Below are 20,856 nucleotides of genomic sequence, written 5' to 3'. Positions count from 1 at the left end.
ATAAAGAGTGTTTATCACCTATGCGCTGGACGGGGGAGGAATGCTAGAGAGGTGAGGGCCCCAATCCTCGGGTCCCTCCAGCAGTAGCATGTTGTGACATTGAAAGTCTTTGGGGGACTCCACTCCCTCCATTCAGATTCCTCCTCCAGTGGGCATGCAGATGGGGGCAACATGGCACCGCAGTACCCCAGTTTGGCAATAAGTAGAGGTCCCATCAGACACACGTCCAGTGGGTAGGTGAAAAATTAGTCAGAGAAATACTCCTTGAAAGGGGCAAGTCCTTTAAATGGGATTTTCCAGGGGTGGAATTTGTTTTAAAACAGACCAGAATGGGTTAAATATAAAGAAAAAGCAATACCCACCGGACTGATCCCACACCGCTGACGTGTGACGCTGCTCTGGCCGCCGCTGCTCTCAGATGGACACATAGGAAATGTCTGGAAATTCCCGCTCAGCCAGAGATTGTCTGAGAGGGCATATCGAGCCAGGACCATGAAGGTTTGGGTTATCTAAGAATTCCGTTATTCCGGATTCAGCTAAAACGGACCATAATAAAAACGTCATCCCCATATTCTGACACCTATAACTTTTCATATTTCCATCTACGGGCCACTTTCTAAGTTATGGTCTGTGGTAGCGGAATCCATAACAGGATTCTTAGATAATCCGACCCTGAAACCACAAGTTCGCTCAACACTAGAGCAGGGCCATAGCAGGGTCAGAAGGATGCGATCGGTGAGCAATGCTGACTTCTTATTTCTATTGAAAAGGAAAGAAAGTTGTCAGCCACAGGGAGGCGCCATCTACTCTGTGGTTACTAAAATCAATATAAGAGAGCAGAGAAAGCATAAGTCGAAGCACGTTGAGTAGTGATACCGATAAAGGAATTTACCAGAGGTACCGTCGGTCAGTGGGACTGCCGTTCTTCCTAAGACACTACAAGCGATCCAGGCGAGGGAGGTTGTGTTTCTGGGTGCCTTGAGCTTTATCCCACAGCCCACCTCCCTGGTGAAGTGAGTTATTTATTCCCAATGAAAAGTCACAAAAGTTCCAAACCGTGGTTTCACAATGGTTTTACCGCTGCGGGTCCCAGGAGTGAAGTGGGCTCAATTCACAATATCAGCATGCGTTTTTTTTTTTTGGGTCCGCTCGATTATTCACTACTTCCTCCTCTCTCAAAGATCCTCCAATTATGCAAGCACTAGTGGGATGCCGTATACTTCAAATATTCCTCTTTCCACTACAGCGCACCAATAGTGCAGCACAGTATATGCTTCTCACATGCACCTTTCCCTATTATACTCACAGGGGCAGGTGGAAATCGGGCACCTCAGACACAGTAAACACCACAAATCCTCCGATGTTCTTATTCCTTAGTAGTTCTATATAACATAAAAGCTCCAATAGTGAAGAGCCGCTATTCAGTAGATAATACTCACAAATGTAGGTGGACACAAGAGATTATAACAAATAGCAGCCTATTGCTCCTGCCCGACCCGGGTTTCCCTCCAAAGCTTCATCGGGGGTGCCCCTGTGAGTATAATAGGGAAAGGTGCAGGTGAGAAGCATATACTGCGCTGTACTATTGGTGCGCTGTAGTGGAAAGAGGACTATTTGGAGTATACGGCATCCCACTAGTGCTTGCATAGCTGGAGGATATTTGAGAGAGGAGGAAGTATTTATTCACAATTGCAGTCTTTTTTATTTTATCATTATTTTAGGTACTTATTCACACCCATTTTTTACATTTCTGCTTTATGAATATTTACACTTTGACTTATGCTTTTTCTTCTCTCTTATATAGATTTTTAGTAACCATCAGTAGATGGCGCCTCTCCCTGTGGCTGACAACTTTCTTTCCTTTTCACTATATATACCTATGTAGCACGGCTTTCTACATATACAGCCACTATTGGCAGCCGCCTACTACTTCTTTGAGCGATTAACTCTCCCTCCTATTGGCGCCCTGCGGTTACTCTAAGATCTTTTGGATTTGTGTCCAAATAGCTCTTTGATTAACACTCTGTTTTTCTTTTGCCCTGTATCCTTTTTATTTCTAATCCATTCCGGACATTTTCTTCCCCAAAAAGCTCCTTTAAAGGGGTTGTCCAGGTTCAGAGCTGAACCTGGACATCCCTCCATTTTCACCCTGGCAGCCCCCCTGACATGAGCATCGGAGCAGTTCATGCTCCGATGCTCTCCTTTGCCCTGCGCTAAATTGCACAGGGCAAAGGCATTTTTCTGAGTTCCGGTGACATACCGGGCTCTCTATGGGGCTGACAGGAACCCCGGTGACGTCACTGGCACTGATGGCCAGTAAAACGGCTAGGGCAGATCTAAAGCCCGCCCCTCAGAGCCGGTGACGTCACCGAACACACTGCTGGGCGGAAGTTACCGCCCGGCAGTGTGTTATTGAAAACTCAAGAGCCCGTGCCCAGCGCGATCTAGCGCAGGGCACGGGAGCGCATCTGAGCATGAGATGCTCCGATGCCAGGCTCAGGAGGGCTGCCGGGGTGAAAATAAGGGTATGTCCGGGTTCAGCTCTGAACCCGGACAACCCCTTTAAGTAAAGGCTTTAACTCTCCGCATTATATGGGTTATTGACCTGGGACATTGTAAAATGAATGAAATTGGCCACCTCCACCATCCCCAGGACATCTATTAAGCATACATTCCCCTTTTCAGTGTATAATACCATGCTTTCATTAGAGAAAATAAGTGCCCCATAACTGCCCACTAAAGAGCCACCATAAACGCCAGTCTTTGCCTACGTACATTTGAGTCCCTGTACCCTTAAAGGGTACCTGTCCCCGGGATTTTGTGTATAGAGCTGAGGACATGGGTTGCTAGATGGCCGCTAGCACATCTGCAATATCCAGTCCCCATAGCTCTGTGTGCTTTTATTGTGTAAAAAAAACTTTGATACAAATGCAAATTACCCTGAGATGAGTCCTGTCCCTGAGATGAGTCAAGGACAGGACTCATCTCAGGTTAATTTGCATATGTATCAAATCGTTTTTTTTACACAATAAAAGCACACATTTAGCAGCCCATGTCCTCAGCTCTATACACAAAATCCCAGTGACAGGTTTCCTTTAAAGGAGTTGTCTCTCCTGGAACATTGGTGGCATATTGCTAGGATATCCCACCAATGTCAGATGGGTGCAGCTGCCACCTCTAAGACCTGCACCTATCTCTAGAACGAAGTTCCGAAAGTGAACAAGAGTGCCCTACACATGTGCGGCCACCTTTGTGCTGATTGTGGGGTCCTGCAGCCAGGGTCCACCTGTAATCAGCTGTTTTTGCTAGCAGAAGACACTAGTACCAAAGAAATGGACTGTCTCAGGGGCAGAGGGGCTGTCATAACATGGGCGAACAGTGCTAAGACCACCAGAGGTCTGCTGTCATTTGTGGGGGGCTGTTCAGGTAATACATGGACATGTTGGGTCCTCCAGAACCAAAGTTCTCCTCTCTTACTAATAGATGAAGGTCCGGATTGGGGTACTGCTGTCTGTTTAAGGGGTTGTGCCAAGTTTAGAAGTTATAGCATGGGTATCCCCACCGATCATGAAAACTGAGGTCACATTGCCCCGATCTAATCCATTCTTATTGCTCCATTTATACTCGGAGTGCCAGAAATAGCTGAGCGCTGTCCTTGCTATCTTTGGCGCTCCCATAGAGAATGAATGGCGCGGCAGGGCCTATGCCCAATGTGCTGCTCCGTCAAAACAAGGGAAATGGCACACCTATTCTTGGGATTGGTGGAGGTCCCAGCGGGCAGACCCCCAGCGATCAACTATTTATCCCCTATCCTGTCATATATTAATGTCACTTGTACAATACCTGTATATAACATGTCCAGTCCGTGGATACAGAGCTAGTGAAGGGCACTGGTAATAACTCTGGCAATTACTTGATGGTAAAGTTATGGCCAGTAACTAGAGATGAGCGAAGTTCACCAAGAAATTGTTCCGAATTCATTCTTAAATCGCTGTGAATCGGGTATACCCAGGCCAGTCTGCCTCATCATATTCTTCCTACTTGGTGGCCCAATCTCAGTGTGAAGACTTGGAAGTTAATGCTTTCCCAACTGCAGACCGTAAATATAAGCCAGCGGCAGAGGATTTAAAGATGGCACCCACTGGCGCGTGCAACGGGCCCCATGGCTGCGGAGTGTCATGCCAGTCGTGGACTTTTAACTCTTTAGAACCCGTGGCCCTCCGGGTGTGCGTCAGCTCCCCCCGACGGGGATCGGGGGAGCAGGATGCGTGTATGCCGCAGCTCCTGTGTGATGGTACACAACATTTAGGCAGGAAAACATTCCTCAAAGCAATAAAATTGAGGAATTCACAACAAGGATGACCAGTATCCCATGTGGATTCCTCTGTAAGGTTCGGGATTCCTCCTTGAACCTAATGGTATTTCGCTTATTAGGGTTAAAACCAGATGCCGAACATTGTGGCTGGATCAAACATGGCCTCTGGATTATTGTAGCAACGATGTCCCTAGCACATGAACGCTTGCCACGTGTCCCCCTAGGCTCAGCTCACAGGACAATGCCGGAGACCGCGCGGGATGAGGGTTTTATAGTGCTTTGACATCACAGAGGATGGCTACCTGTGGATTGGCTGGCGGCGTGGCATTATGGGTGATCTCACGTTCCTACTTTCACTTTGCAACACGTGCAGCCGCCATTTTAGGAAAACCTGATTTGCTATCACGAGCGCAAGGAAATTCGGCTTTGTTGCGAAGCGAAATTTTCCTAAACTTCGGACCGAATTCCGCTTCGAATGCTTTGCTTCGCTCCACACTACCAGTAACACATCCATTACATCCTTCCTACAGATTATCTCCGTTAGGTCTTTGTGATTTCATCCAGTTCCCAGCTTCACTCTACACGTGTAGCTCATCCAAGTACAACCCATGGAGAGGATCCACCATTTGTGGCTGATACGGTCACACTGTTATCGCACATCTTTGCAGCAGTCCGTCCAGTGCGGTGAGAATAAATCAGTCTATTATCCCACTGATGTGAGAAGAGGAAACACGGGGGTGACTCCTATACGTTCCTATGATTCTTGCCATTAGATAACTTTGTACGGTAACACTTCAGCTTTCCATGTGTTTTGTCCACCCCATGGGGGATAAACATAGCAGCTACAGTGCACCTGTTACTTCAACATACCAAACATATATGATATGTCACAGTGATGTATTGGGGTACGGTCACACTGTCAGTTTTCTGCACATAGTTTTGGAAGCCAAAACCAGGAGTGAATAAATAAAAATGTTGTATCTGTCCTTTATACGTTCTCTCCTTTTATGAACCACTCCTGATATTGGCTTCCAAAACTGCATTCAGAAACCTGACCATGTGGCCGTACCCTAAAGCTTTTGACTGGTGGGGATCCAAGTGCTGAGACCCCCACAGATTGCTAGAATGAGGAGGAAGAAGCATTCACACAGAGCACTGTCTCTTCTCGCTGCAGAAGACAGGCTTCAGTCCCTCTCCAGCAGCGAGGAGAGACCGTGCTCTATGTGGACCTCTTTCTCCTCATTTTAGAGGTCTGTGGGAGTCTCAGCACTTGCGCCCTCACTGGGTGCACTTTGCTGGGGTTTATATAGGCTAGTCAAGACCCGGCCTGGAACGTGGGGAGTAGCCACCCACCCAGCACTTTTGACTACTCCCAGTAAGAGTCGTCCTAGATCAGCTATACAGCCATACTAAAATAGCAAAGTGTCAATCAGCATTACCTGCCGCTGACACCTGAAAATACTGTCTCTTACTTCACCGGGGCCAGGAACCTCGGTGACACATACCTTCCGTCAACGACGGACTCTTGCGCCTTCGTACAGCTGTTATTAAAAAGTGGTGTTTTTATTTATTTGGTAATCTCTTTATTTTTTTTTCAGGTAGACACTTTTTGGTGGACCACGGTTTTGCAGTAGAAAAATGGCCGCATCCAAGAAGACAAAAAGGCTGGCACCATATAAGAAGAATATAAATGTTTGCCACACATCCAAAACCACATATAAGAAGGCTACAAAAGATGATGTGTATGTGCCATAGGCAAATGTACTCCAAATGGTCAAAAATGCACTTTTATCGGACTTATAATAAGACCTTAAAAACAAACAAAAAATAATAATCAAATGCCCACCAGTTATGAACTAGTAAATGTATGAACACTGAAAGGTGTAGATTCAACAATCACAAGCTAGAAATGACAATGTATACCAGTACTATAAATATATGGTCACCTTACACAAACCAATGGCCACTGTACCCAACACAATATAGCATAGGATAACCAAAGCTACATGTACAGTTAATAAACAAAGGTGCAAGTGAACAGTACCATCCAGCAACTAGGAGATGGCCTAGAAGACATCGGGACCTGCTGAGGTCATTCTGTCTCAGACATATTGTGACTTGTCATCTAGACTGCACTATTGTGTTTTATGCTTGTGCTCCCAAGACCATTTTTAGTCTAAGGGGCCTCATAATTCCTTGTTTTTGTCAGTACAGGTTGCACTCTTGATAGAAAATGTGGAACTTTATTTATTTTTTTGAGCGGAGGGGTGGTGGTGGTGTTACTAAGACAAGCATCAACATCTCCGTCGAAAGTCTGTTAAAGTAAGATGTGACCAACTTGTTAACGGGCTCAGGCCTCTTAATAAATTTGTCAAATCTTTGCCACTCGGCTAACAGGTATACTAATACGATAAACAAGAAACTATTAACAGACTGATACAGAGGGTGTGTGGGGGGCAAAGAGCTTACAATCTACAAATGCCTCTTGGGTAGGTCAGTGCATAGAGACTGAGTTTGATGGTAGCTGTATTAATTCCTATGCTCTGAGCTCCCTCTAGTGGTAGCAGCTGGTGGTCAGTTTCATCATCTACGATGTGAAGGGAAAGGAGGAGAATTATTAATCAGTTGTCTGGTGTAAAAACATAAAAAATATTGGGGGAGATTTATCAAAACTAGTTTAAACGAAAAGTGGCTTATTTGCCCGTAGCAACCAGTCAGATTCCAGTTCCATTTTCATTTTTCAGAGCTCTTTTGAAAAAGGTGATTGGTTGCTAAGGGAAACTAAGCCATTTTTCCTTTACACAAATTTTGATAAATCTCCCCCATTGTGTTCAGACTGAGCGCCATATTTATGAAGTCAGTGTGGGTGAGGCCTTAGTGAGGCACAGAGCTCTGCTTTCTGACCTGGCATCTAAGTCTAAGCCAGATTCATCCCCAGAGTGTTATACACTGCAGGGAGGAGATACCGGCACTCCGCATGCATGGTGCATCAGTATTAACAGAGCTCCCCTATAAAGGGGTCTTATTTTGTTGGACCACTGCGTGTAGGGACGGACATACTAACTTATACTATGGGACCTTATAATTTTTATGTACATCCATGGGGTGTGGCAGAGTTATACACCACCAGAAGGAGCCCAATGTTCATCCTTGCCATGAGGCCCTCTCACATATATGGACACCACTGTCACTGAGATTACTTGAATCGCACTCATAAGATGCTCTGTAGAAGCAGAAACGGCTCTTTTCATCTTAAACAATATTGGACAGAATTGTAAATGTCTGTGTGTTATATCTTGGCAAAATGAAAGTTTTCTCTTGAATGTGATTGGTCAGTTGCTGGTCACATGACCAGGGCAATTGTGATGATTATATGTGAATGTCAGTGAGTGACAGTTAGAAGTGACAGTTAGAAGTGACGGACGACGGAGGAGGACATGTCTGCTGGACGTAAGCAGAGCGACAAAATGGATGCGGAGGAAGAAAAGGAGACGGGAGGAGTGAAGAGAAGAAGACCGACCATGGACTCATCGGCTGATGGGAGGAAGTCTTCAGTGAAGAGGACAAAACAACCGGTCCAGAAGAAAGAAGAGGAGATCCAGAAGATGGGAGCCAAGAAGAGAGCAGCCATCTTCAGCTCAGGATGTGGGGCCAAGAAGTTCAAGAAAGTTGAAGAAGGCCAGAAGAAAGAAGATGGAGAGGACGAGCAGGGAGGCTCAGGTAGATAATGTACATGTGATCAGTATGGGGAGCCATACAATTATACCCACTGGACACACGGCTCATGTCTAATGCGGCTCTGTCACCTGGAATGATTGTATCATGGGAAATGGCCGAACACTGATGGAAATGACGTCTTCTCCTCTTATGTTGTCCTGTGATAGGCTGGGGTTACATGGGGGGTGGGTGGGGGGGTGATGTGTTTTTGAGCATATTGGAAAAAATGGGGGAAATTTATCAAACTGGTGTAAAGGAAAACTGTCTTAGTTGCCCGTAGCAACCAATCAGATTCCTCCTCCAACAATCAGATTTTATTTTTCAGAGCTCTTTTGGAAAGAGAGAGGGGGAATCTCATTGGTTGCTATGGGCCACTAAACCAGTTTTCTTTTACACCAGTCTTGCTAAATCTCCCCCCATCTTTTTATCACTGCCTTACCTGCTGAAAACATGATATTTATCAAAATTGGTGCAAAGGAAAATTGACTTAGTTGTCCATAGCAATCAATCAGATTCCACCTTTCTGTTTTCAGAGCTCCTTTGGAAAATGAAAGGTGGAATCTGATTGGTTGCTATGGGCATATATTTTAACAGTAACAAATATTATGTTTATTGTATATAGTATAAATTGTATGTTTTTGTATTACTTGCAATAAAAGTTTTTATAACAATTCTTTGTGTGGTGGTTATTATTAGTATAATGTATTTATAGAGAGACGTATAAGGGCTCATGCACATAGCCGTGCCCTTATTGCGGCCTGCAAAAATGGGTCCGCAATCCGGACTGTGCGGAACTACAGAGTGCTTCCATGGGGTTTCTCTCCATGCCTCCGCACCGCAAAAAAGTAGTGCATGCACTACTTTTTTGTGGTGTGGACTGTCGGATGCGGATCGCGGAACCCATTCAAGTGAATGGGTCCTGCGTCTGCATACGGTGGCTCTATGGTCGGTGCCTGTAGCACGGGCCTGCCCAGCACACGTTCGTGTGCATGAGCCCTAAGTAAGATTTAGTAACAGATGGAGTCATAATTTTTCGGTATTTTTGATGGATTTAAAGCAGAGTTAGTTATTATTATGTATTTAGGAATGTTTCAAATTTAATTTCGTACAATGTTATCACCATTTTTTCGATTATGAAGGTAATAACGCCAGTAAATAAATAATCAAATCATTAGAAACAAATTTATCAAGTATTAAAGGGAACCTTCTCTATAGTCATAACTAGTGAATTAGAAAAGTGGGGTCGTAGGACAAGGCACTATGACCACCTGCACAGAAAATTGCTTAGAATGTAACAGTAAGGCCTCTTTCACACGGGCGAGAATTCTGTGCGGGTGCAATGCGTGAGGTAAACGCATTGCACCCGCACCGAAACTGGACTCATTGGGCCAGATTTATCATGACTCTGACAGCTCACTCCACTTTCACATACGGCTAAAGTCAGTTTTAGCCAAGTCAGATTTATGATCGGCCCTTTAAGACTGTAATAAATGTGGTTTGACGGTAGCAGTTTATCTGTCAGTAAGCAGCTTTACAAAAGTAATCTTTACGAAAAAGTTGCAAGTTTTTATGAAAAAGTCGCATGTTCTATTAAAAAGTCTCATAAGATAAGCATGGTCCTCACTGGAGTGAAATTGCGACTTTTTTTGGGACTTTTTAAATAGTCCCAATAGTAAATCTGTCTAGAGATTCATTTACATAAGAAAACACGCCCACTTTCAGAAAACTGGCGAGCATAGTGCAGAGCAGAAAAAAGTCGCAAATTTGTGCGTAGTTTTAGCGTTTGGGACTTTTTTTTGGGACTTTTTCACTACATTATTCTGACCTGAGCTAATGATAAATTTGGCCCATTCACTTCAATGGGGCTGTGCAGATGAGCGGTGATTTTCACGCATCACTTGTGCGTTGCGTGAACATCGCAGCATGTTCTATATTCTGCGTTTTTCACGCAGCGCAGGCCCCATAGAAGTGAATGTGTCTGCGTGAAAGTCGCAAGCATCCGCAAGCAAGTGCGGATGCGGTGCGATTTTCACGCATGGTTGCTAGGAGATGATAGGGATGAGCATTCACTTTATTATTTTCCCTTATAACATGGTTATAAGGGACAATAATAGCCTTCTTAATACAGAATGCATAGTAAAATGTGGATTGAGGGGTTAAAAAATAAAAATAATTAACTGACCTCATCTACTTGATCGCGCAGCTGGCATCGTCTTCTTGCTTCTTCTTTCAGGACCTGCCAAAGGACCTTTGATGACATAATCACGCCCACCACGTGGTGACGTCAGCGCAGGTCCTGCTGAATGAAGATAGAATGCTATTATTTCCCCTTATAACCATGTTATAAGGGAAAATAATAAAATGAATAGAACACCTAACCCAAACTATAGTGAAGAAATCCAGGTTCAGGTCTGGGTACCACATTCGGAAATTGCGTGCCTACTCGCGTGGTTTTCCCGCAATGCACACACGACGCATCCGGAGCAAATCCTGAACGCCCGTGTAAAAGAGGCCTAAAAAGGCTGTGGCGTTTCTCATGACCTGTGGAAATCCAGCCAAAGTATAATGATAAACCCCTTAAGGACCAGTTTCGGCAATGACGTTTTCATTTCTTCCTCTCTATCTTCCAGAAGTCATAACTTTTTGTTAATTTTCCTTGGCCTGGTTTCTTAGGGCCAGTTCATAGAGAGTTTTTTGGGGCTGATTTTGGAGCACTTCTGCCTCAAAATCATCTTCAAAAAACGCCTCAAAACAGCCCTCCATTTATTTGGGAGACAGCACTTGATTTTTTCTTCCGTGTAGAAAAGGAAGCAGCATTCATCATCCAGGGGCGGAATCCGCTCTGAATCTCCCATTGACATTGAGGGGAAGCCGAAAAAACAGCTCCATGTAAGTCCAGGTGTTTTTGGTGCTTTTTCAACATTTTTTTTGTGGAGACCTCAAGCTGAAAAAAACCCCTCAAGCTGAAACTGCAGCTTAGTATTGAAGTGAACACCCATTGGTTAAAAAAAATGTGTAAAAAAACTGCACTAAAAACGCGTGGATTCTATGCTGATTTTTTTCAGTGTAATTTTAATATCTGTCGTGTGAACATCACCTGACAGGATTAGTTGTATTTTATAATGTCATCATTTAATGTTCTATATAATTTATTATGGAAAAAAAATAATTGTGGGATGGATTAGAAATAAAATGTAATTCCACTAGAGTTTTGGATGCTGATCTCCCATTCATTCTCTATAGGACTGCCAGTAATAGTACAGAGTTCATCTATCTCCGGCAATCTGATAGAGAGTGAATGCAGTGCGCACTCCACTCATTTGGGACCTCTGTTCCCATGATCAGTGGGCTTCTCTGTGGTAGGACCCCCACCAATCAGAGGCTTATCTTCTATGCTGAGGGTAGACAATAATTATATATTGATACAGATCTGTTATCCTACTTCAGTTAAAGGGTATCAAAAAGCCCATTCTCATGATCGGTGGGGGTCCCAGTGTTTGGACCCCAAGCAATCAAATGCTTATCCCCTATCTCGTAGCTAGGAAATGCATTTTTACCTCAGTAAAAAACATTTAAATGGTTAAAGCTAAGGCCCAGTGTAAAGGGTTATAACCCTGACTGACTGTGTGGTCTGTGGTCATACATATGCACCACCACATCATTCTCATGGGGGTCTCTGGGACCTCTGTTCTCTGCTGTGGATGGGGATATTGAGGATTGTTAGTGGGAATACCCCTTTATGCATGCTGCCACACCCAGTTTTGTGTTTCCTCCATGCCTGGCGTTATCTTTAGATAATAATATGTGCCCCCCTGTAATGTCACTTCCTCTGTAAAGAGTACAAAAAAAACTATTAAAATATACCAAGACACATTACAAATAAATCTGACACGTCTTTAGCTAGTATTAGGGAGTCGCTGGAATGACAAACCAGAGGTTCACTTACAGGGGTTTTCACATCTTGACATTCATGACATATCCACAGCATGGACCATAAATGTCCAGTAGTTGTGGGTCCAGCCTCTGGGACTTACATTTATAAATGGAATCACGTTGTGTGCTGTAGTGAATGGAGAGCGGACCGTGCACACATGGCTCTCTCCATTCACTGCTAGGGGACTTGTGAAGCTAGCCAAGTCAAAGATTTTCAAATGTTCCATAGCATTGAAAGAAGAGACTTGCGCATACATAGCCTGATCCCTAGTAACTGCAGAGTGTAAAGGGGACCTGTAGCTGTCAGTCATTTATGGCATATTCTGTAGATATGCCGTAAACAGGAGCGGGCTTCTCATTTCGGGATCCCAAGAAAAGCTATGTCTGGCATTGGCATGCCAAGGTGGGGGTCTCCCCCGGGTGTCTGCTGTTGGGGGTGCCAGATGCCATAAGCGCTTCCATCAGTACAGATGGAAGCACACATTGTTAGAGCACTAGTTACAGTTTATTTTAATTTATTTAATTAACCCTAAGGGGGCACATTATGGGCATTACTGCTGTGAAGGAGTCACAGAGAGAGCATTACTACTGTGAAGGGGCATAACTGTTATGAGGGCACAAAGAGGACATATCTACTGTGAGGGGGGCATAATTAGTGCGTAACTACTTTGAAGGGGCACAGAGAGGGCATAACTACTGTGAAGGAGAATATGGGGGAGGTCGGGCCAGAAAAAGGACCCAACCCGGGCCAATCACCTTAGGCACACCACTGATGTCTGGGGTAGGGTGGCCAGAAGTCCAGTTTAGGCCGGACAGTCCTGCCTTTCAGACTCCTTGTCCTCCATCCGGCACAGGGACTGGACGGACACAGGCATGTCCACCTTTGAAGTAGCTGTAATTGTGCTGTGTGAGCGTGAGCTGCAGCTACATACTAACTGACTGAGGCTTCTCTCACCTCCAGTCAGTCACTAGAGCTGCAGACATGGCTCCCTGTGGCTGACTGAGGGAGAGAGAAGCACCCTGGCTTCCCCCAGCTCACATTCCCATCAGAAAGTTCTTCCCTACTCCCCCCCCGTTTTTTTTCTGGCCGGTGATGGGGGCGTGGTTTATCCATTTGGGGGCGTGGAGCCAGTGGCTACCCTAGTCTGGGGGCCCTGTGTCTCCTCTGAAGTGCCATACTGATAGTCCCCAAAGTCTCACCAATAGTAATAATTCTCTCTCCCAGATCACTAGTAGTAGTGCCCCCAATAGTGATAATGCTAACCAACATTGCTCCCCGTTACTGGCAATGGCCTCAATATTGTACCCAATAATAATGCCCCACAGTATCTCTGTAGTAATGATGCATGCTCCCCTATAGTGCCCCCAGTATTTATATTACCCCAGTAGTGCCCATCATATGGTTAATGCCCACAGTATATATAAGGCCCCCAGTAGTGCCACCAATATTTAATGCCCCCAGAATTTATAATTTCTCCCTCTAGTGCCCCCAGTATGTTTAATGTCCGCAAACAGTTGCTAATTTAAATGTAATGCACCCTCTTGTTACTGCATATTACACTGTATATTACCGTCTATGATATTGTGCCCCAGAAGTGCCCCCCTTTATTTATAATGCTCTCCCCTCTATATAGCCCCCAGTAGGGCCATCTTTATTTATAGTGAAAGAACATATTCCACCAAAATTGCTCCACAAGCATTATGTGATCTAAAGTAAGACCAAGGTGTCTAGCACCAGAGTTATCATCCAGTCTGAATCCCTGTGATAAATTTGGCGCATCTTCAGATTGCCTTAATCGGTCCACATTAGAGGCAGGATTAGTAAATCTGCCCCGTGTAATTCCTCTATTTATTCTCCTCCTAGGAAGCAGCGGTGTTCGGCCAACCGGCTCCAGCAGCACAGTCTCCGATAACATCAGAAGGAGATTATTATTCCATCATGTGCTCGGCCGGGGAAGTTTTGGAACGGTCATGCTGGCGGAAGATCCATCTACCCGCAAACACTTTGCTGTTAAGATCATCAGCAAAAGAGCCCTGCTTGCTGAAGGTGATGATGAGTCTGTGATGGTGGAGCGACGAGTTTTCCAGCTGGCATCTGGGAGTCCTTTCCTTGTCCACGCAGACTTTGCATTTCAGACCAAGGTAGAGTATGGACTACAGAATATTAGGAAATGCCATTATATGTACCACGTCCTTCACTGACTCATGGGCCCCAATGATCTCATCTTCTGACAACATATCATATGGGCCTTTTTTTGCCAAAATGTATAATACAAAAATTAGTCTTGTCATCTATAGCAGTGGTTCTCAACCTTTTCACACCAAGTTGCAGGATTTGTGGTGTCAGTTAGGGGTGAGCGAATCAAGCTTCAGATCCAAGATCTGAAGTTGACTTGTTCGAAAACTTCGTTTTAATTCTGTACCGGGACCTGTCTCCGTATAGTATAAAAAATGTATATGATTTGGTGAGGCAAAGATGGTTAAGTCCAAAGTTGAGTGAGATTTTGGTGAATAACATCGGGCTTTGATTCTAGGACTTTAAAACCAATTTTAAACAGAAATTCAGTGTCAACATTATAAAACTACCAGAAAGTGCATTCACTGTATAACTTCCTACGCAGCAATGAGCTCCCCCTAGTGGTGGTTGCAAGATTACAGTTTTGAATTATATTCACTGTATGAAGGGAAACTGGGCAGAACAGTTTGGGGCAAAGATCAATGTATTAATGTCAGGATACTTGAGAAATATGGTATTCAGAATGAGCCCCATATTTATGAAAAACCGCTCCCATTATTTTAGAAGTGAGGGCAAAGATCAATTGGTTTCTTTGTATTAAAAAAAACATTGTGCATGGAAAAATGGGTCAATGAGTCTGCGAAAAAATGTGAACAGCAATACGGACAGTATGTATTTGTATTTTGTGGATCTGCAATTTGCGAACCGCAAAATACATATGGTTGTGTGAATGTAGCCTTATACTTCCTGCAAAAGTAACTTACGGCAGGCGACTTCTATAGGAAGATATATGTGGTGACTATAGAGCTCCACTGATCTCTGTATAATGGTCAGGTTCTGACATCAGCATGTGACGTTATATATATATATATATATATTTATGTGGTTGTGTTATATGTAATCATATATGTAAGTGATCATACAGAGGGGCATCGCTTTCAAGTCCAATGTCTCGTATGGTCACCAACTAGAAGGTAACTAATAAAAAGAGTACAGTTATACTGCCCTATAGTACCATGTGTAGCAATATAGCTGTATGTCTGTTCTGTGTAACAGCTGCATGTGCTGCTCGGCCTGGAGTACATGAGCTGCGGGGACTTTTACACCTACCTACTGATGAAGGACCAGCTTGACATCCCCAGTGCAAGGTAAAGGTTTCTATTAACTACAAATCTGATCAGAACTGTATATGAGATATAAGATTGTCTCTCTCATATCTGTGTTGTTTATGTGCATTTAGGGTTCTAGAATTTTCTGTGGTAACAATAGTGTAGACTGCGGCCATATTCTAGTCACCAGAACCTCATCAGAAGCCTGACTGACCCATTATTAGTCACTGGGGTCTGACAGGATTTGTTGTGTGTTCTGTGGACAATCATCTATGGAGCAGAAGAAATATCTTAGCACTTCTTATATTATCCCAGGATGTTACACTCGTTCATTGTCTTTCTGTCAGATTCTATGCCGCTGAACTCGTCTGTGGAATCCAATTCCTGCACTCAAAGGGCGTCATCCACAGGTAATTACACTTTAATTGTCTGTTCCAGGGTTCACCCTAAAGTCTAACCTCAAAATCAGCCATTTGTCAAAGATATCTAATTGTAGGATCAACTCTCCAACAAATAATTGTTTTATATTTAACAGAGACCTGAAGCCTGAGAACATCTTGGTGGCTGAAACGGGCCATGTAAAGATCACTGATTTCGGTCTTGCACTTGTCAACATGCATGGAGACCGAACAGCCACCTCATACGCTGGAACAATCGGATACATAGCTCCTGAGGTGAGCAGAATAGAGATCTTCCATATTGTAATTGTATTAGTCATCATGGATCATACACATGGCCTGACATATACCCATTACAGTTAGAGATTATCAAATCTCAGTGTATTACTTAATCACCCAGATTATTATAGTGATAACTCAGCATGGTGACATCAGTTGTAGAACATGTTGACCAATTCAGTATCTACTCTCTTACTCCTGATAGATGCTGGCTAGGAAGGAGTACAACGCCGGAGTAGACTGGTATTCTTTCGGTGTCATCTTGAAAGAAATGGTTACCAGTGATTGTGCGTACCATCAGACAATCGATGATGCATCCTCCGGCATTAAGAACATCATTAGAAAGGTCAGTAGTCATACAAGGTATTAGCACTATGGTTTATACAGTGATGACTGTGAGCATGGTTTATTGGCTGTATATCTATTTATGGGTTTTTATTTGATAATTTTTAGCTCCTTCGGAAAGATCCTGCCAGACGCTTAGGAGTTAATGGTAACATCAGAAAGCACCGATTCTTCCAGCGTATGGACTGGGTCTCTGTGGAAGCCCTAGAGTTGCGTCCACCATACACACCTGAGGTAAGTTCATAACCAAATGTTGTTCCAGCACCTCTTCTATTACAGGTTGCAGAACTGATTCTTTATAAGAGAAGCACTGATAGGAAGAGGACATTTATAGTAATCTTGAAGTTGTTGAGTATTACTGGTGGCACTAATGCTGGAAAGATAATAACATTTAGAGCTGCTGTTCCACCTATGGTGTAATCTAATTGCCCAATTTAAAAAAAAGGAGTGCTATCGAAAGACATAATCCTAATATTATAATTCTGTCTTGTTATAGCCAACTGAACCTCATCATCGTCCTAAACCATTCCACCTGGACAAACTGGAGGCAGCAGAGGTCAGAACACCTATTTCAGCAGCGGACCAGGCCTTGTTCGAGGGATTTTCTTTTTGTCAACTTGGAAACCCTTGATGAAACACCAGCTCCATAGTCACCAGAGCAAGCTGCCCCCCTGAGCCTCTGGAAGAGGAAGATCAAGTGAAGAAGAGAAGGCTGGACATCACTGCAGAGATCTACAAGCAAGTCCTGCAGGAATGAAGAGGAGGAGAATGAAGCACCTTGCTGCGTCTGGCCCCACATTCCAGAAGAAAGAAGAATCCTAAGAAGAACAAAGGCAAGGATCACCTCCAAATATATAATAAGATACGTTATGGTAAGTAAGGTAAGTATAGGTAAGTATAGTTTATAAATATTCATAGTTAATAGAATTCAAAAAACAAAAAAAACAAAAAAAAAATAGTATTATAGTTTTTATTTATGATTTAGACTGTGTACTGGTAAATTCAGCCATGCCATCTGATGTGAATACAACCTCACTTGCAGATGGTGTAACCATAGGGGATGTCATGGCTGTACATTACCACTTCCACCACCTTGTGGATTTTTTAAAAACAGAACAGCGTAAATTTCCAATGGGATAAACTGGAGATTTGCTTTAAGATGAATATAAGCTATAACATAGGTATAAGTTACATATAAGTAAATGGTAAGATATGGCTGAGATCAGAATACCCATTGTATGAGGCGGGCAGAGGAGGCCGGGATTACAGAAGCTGCCATGTAGATTGTGCTACTCTGTTATAGTAACTACCATAGAGGTGAATAAGAACTAGGACACAGCTCAGTATAGCAGCCATGATATTTCCATAGCTCTGGAGATATAGAAACAGTGTAACACAACCCGCTCTGCTTCTTCAGTAACCCTGCCCGTCTCTGGCCTCTGCATACAACCGGTATTTCCATCTTAGCCATGAATGGGCCAGATGGGAATACCCCTTCAAAGGGCATCTGTCAGCAGATTTGTACCCATGAAACTGGCTGACCTTTTGCATGTGCGCTTGGCAGCTGAAGGCATCTGTGTTGGTCCCATGTTTGGTCCCATATTTTAATATATGAAAATGAACATGGTACCAACACAGATGCCTTCAGCTGCCAGGCGCACATGTAACAGGTCAGCAAGTGTCATAGGTACAAATCTGCTGACAGATGCCCTATAAATATAAGGTAGACTGAAGTAATACAGGTAATTAACAGTCATAGATGAGAAAGATAAACCATCATATGTACTGTAGAAGCAGGACGTATACATGTTCTGGTACATATTAGATATACCATAGGGGTAAGGCTTATAATAGAAAGGAATAAGTTAGGTGTAACAGAGGGTAAGACATGGAGAAGGGAGATAAAGGAGGTCTGAACAGCCTAGATAGAAAATGGGGTAGATATTAGATAGATATTAGATGAAGAAGTTAGATATAATGTGTACCTGCAGGTTTTCAAAACTTTTGATATGTCATAGTGACATAGTGATCGCTGGGGTCTGAGTGCTGAGACCCCCACCGATCACTAGGAAGAGTAGTTATCGTTGTTTCTCCTCAGAAATGAAGACGGCCTCATTGGATTTCTACTGACGCCATCTTCATTACCGTGTTCAGCAGTGAGGAGAAATGGCGCTAACTCCTCGTTTTTCCATCAGTGGGGGATCTCAGCACTCAGACCCCCATGATCAAAACCTTTGATATGAAACTGTGACACATTAAAAGTTTTGAAAAAGTGCATTTATTCTTTAAGACAAAATAGTCATTAAATACATATAATAGGGGCAAAAAAATAAATAAATATAACACAATTATAGGATAGGGATAGGATAAGAATAAGTTATGAGATATAAGAGAGAAGTAACTAACATATGAGATAGTGAACTGATAAGTGTAGGGTTAATATAACTTTCACACCAGCATTTTTGCAGGATCCGACATGGATCAGCAAAAACACTTCCGTCATGATAATACAATCATCTGCATCCGCTATGAACGGATCCGGTTGTATTATCTTTAAAATCGCCATGACGGATCCATCATGAACACCATTAAAAGTCAATAGAGAACGGATCAGTTTTCTATTGTATCCGAGAAAACTGATCCGTTCTTATTGACTTACATTGTGAGTCATGACGGATCCGTCTTGCTACGAACCACATCGCGGACAGAAACACGCTGCTTGCAGAGTTATTCTGTCCGCGAAGGGGACGCAACCAAATGGAACGGAATGCATTCTGGAGTTTCGTTCAGTTCAGTTTTGTCTCCATTGACAATGAATGGAGACAAAACGGAAGCGTTTTCCTATGACGGATCTGAATAGCGGAAAGGGAAAGCTCAGATGTGAAAGTAGCCATAGTTATCAGGTGTAGGTATAAGGTAAAGGGGTATTCCCTCCTTATACATTTATGGTATTTCCAAACCTCTTCATTGACTCCTAATGGGACAAGGGACCCTCATTCTCTCCATAGATGAGATTCTCAGAGGTGAGAACAGCACATATCAGGCTGTAGGTATGCCATAAATGTTTAAGATAGGAATTGTCACTTAATGATAAGGTAGAAAGATAAGAAAGAGAGAAGATGTATTAGAGATTAGATAAAGGGGAGCCATAATCAGGTCCTGTTCCACAGACGGATGATAAAGAACAAGCGTTAGCTCCACTGTTCCTGCTCCTGATCATTGCGGTGTGTACAAAATCCTCGCTCATCGGTGATCAGATCTTTTATGTGGCATTAGAAATGTCCGTTTGTTGGCAGCACATCACCCTGTGTAAACGGCATATGCTGCCGACAAATGAGCACTGTATGGGGATGAATGATCCTATTACCGATCATTTATCCCCATACTAATGATCATTGCTGCACATAAATGTAGGTAATGAGCGCCAAACAACATGGTGTTACCGATCTTTACCGGATAGAATATCTGCCAGTGTGACAGGACCTGATATATAATATAGAGATAAGTTATGTAAGATATAAGATAAGTATAAGAGAGAATCAGTTACAGATAAGATATAAGTTAAGCACCAGGTAAAAATGGCCGTAGACAGAAGTTGTCACCTAAACACAGGATTGTGAATGTTTTACAATCTAACATTCCCTCCACTGCTGACAATCAGTCTGACAACATGATCCGCCATGCTTCTTATATATTAGGATTAGAATAATATTACATATAAGGGGTGACAGGGCCCATCCAGCGCTGACACTGCAGAGAACCAGGGAGTAGCCGATCGCCAGTTGATGGGGTCAGGAAGGAATTTTTTCCCCCACAGGGGGTTATGTTTTGCCTTCCTCTGGTTCATATCTTCTTACGCAGTAAATTCTATAAAGAGTACTGGATGGTTAATTAGTTCAAATTTTATAACAGATAGGAATAAAATAATTATTTTACTTTAATTCACCGTGTCTGAGTCTTCTTTTGTGTGTGCTGTGATTCATTGTGAGTCTCCTGATCTTCCGTCATTGCAGTTCATGTTTCTACACCACAGATCTGCCTGACATGACTTATGGGATGGAAGATACTTCGGCCCATAAACCTGCCCCTTACCTTACTGCACCCCCTACCCCACAATTAACAAACAGAGACAGCTTCTTGGGAAAAGAGCCTTCTCGGACATTTTATTAAACAACATTAATTATCACTTAACCACAGAAATACGTAATAACACGCATAACATATCAATTACCATAACATATGAACCATTGCATAGGATCCTAGAAGGCAACAGGTAAGCTGTGTTCTCCACCATTCACCTCCACTTGTCATACCGCCTTACCCTTGGCCGCGGTCACCGACCCAAGAGCACCGAATCCTCCATATTGTAATTGATCTCCCCTGTAGGCCCATCTGCCCAACAGGAGCCCCATGCACAAGCTTACAGAACCTCCTGAGATGCACACTCCACCTTGGCATGCACCTCTTAAACTTATCATTGCCTTCCAGGACTCTCCATTACCACGCCACAGCAAAACCCTTCAA

At 43.4% G+C, this 20,856-nt stretch overlaps 1 protein-coding gene across 1 annotated transcript; it reads left to right on the top strand.

Annotated features, from left to right (window-relative positions):
* The first annotated feature begins 6 nt into the window (after nt 1-6).
* LOC122941612 (protein kinase C delta type-like) lies at nt 7-17,142 on the top strand. The gene is made up of 9 exons (XM_044299003.1): nt 7-233; nt 5,914-6,057; nt 13,830-14,107; nt 15,258-15,349; nt 15,658-15,720; nt 15,846-15,984; nt 16,193-16,333; nt 16,441-16,566; nt 16,829-17,142. Exons 3-9 carry the CDS (start codon nt 13,937-13,939, stop codon nt 16,961-16,963), a joined length of 867 nt encoding a protein of 288 aa, XP_044154938.1. The 5' UTR covers nt 7-233; nt 5,914-6,057; nt 13,830-13,936; the 3' UTR covers nt 16,964-17,142.
* Nucleotides 17,143-20,856: the final 3,714 nt, after the last annotated feature.

Source organism: Bufo gargarizans, chromosome 6, assembly GCF_014858855.1.
Source record: "Bufo gargarizans isolate SCDJY-AF-19 chromosome 6, ASM1485885v1, whole genome shotgun sequence".
NCBI lineage: Eukaryota > Metazoa > Chordata > Amphibia > Anura > Bufonidae > Bufo > Bufo gargarizans.
Note: the sequence above shows the minus strand (reverse complement) of the source record. Positions and strands in the feature narration are given on the sequence as shown.

Bases quoted from the DNA above. Each gene is read 5' to 3' on its own strand.
- LOC122941612 (XM_044299003.1), top strand. From the start codon at position 13,937: ATGCTGGCGGAAGATCCATCTACCCGCAAACACTTTGCTGTTAAGATC. The intron at 15,350-15,657 runs GTAAAGGTTTCT...TCTTTCTGTCAG, and splicing joins CTTGACATCCCCAGTGCAAG to ATTCTATGCCGCTGAACTCG. The intron at 16,567-16,828 runs GTAAGTTCATAA...GTCTTGTTATAG, and splicing joins GTCCACCATACACACCTGAG to CCAACTGAACCTCATCATCG.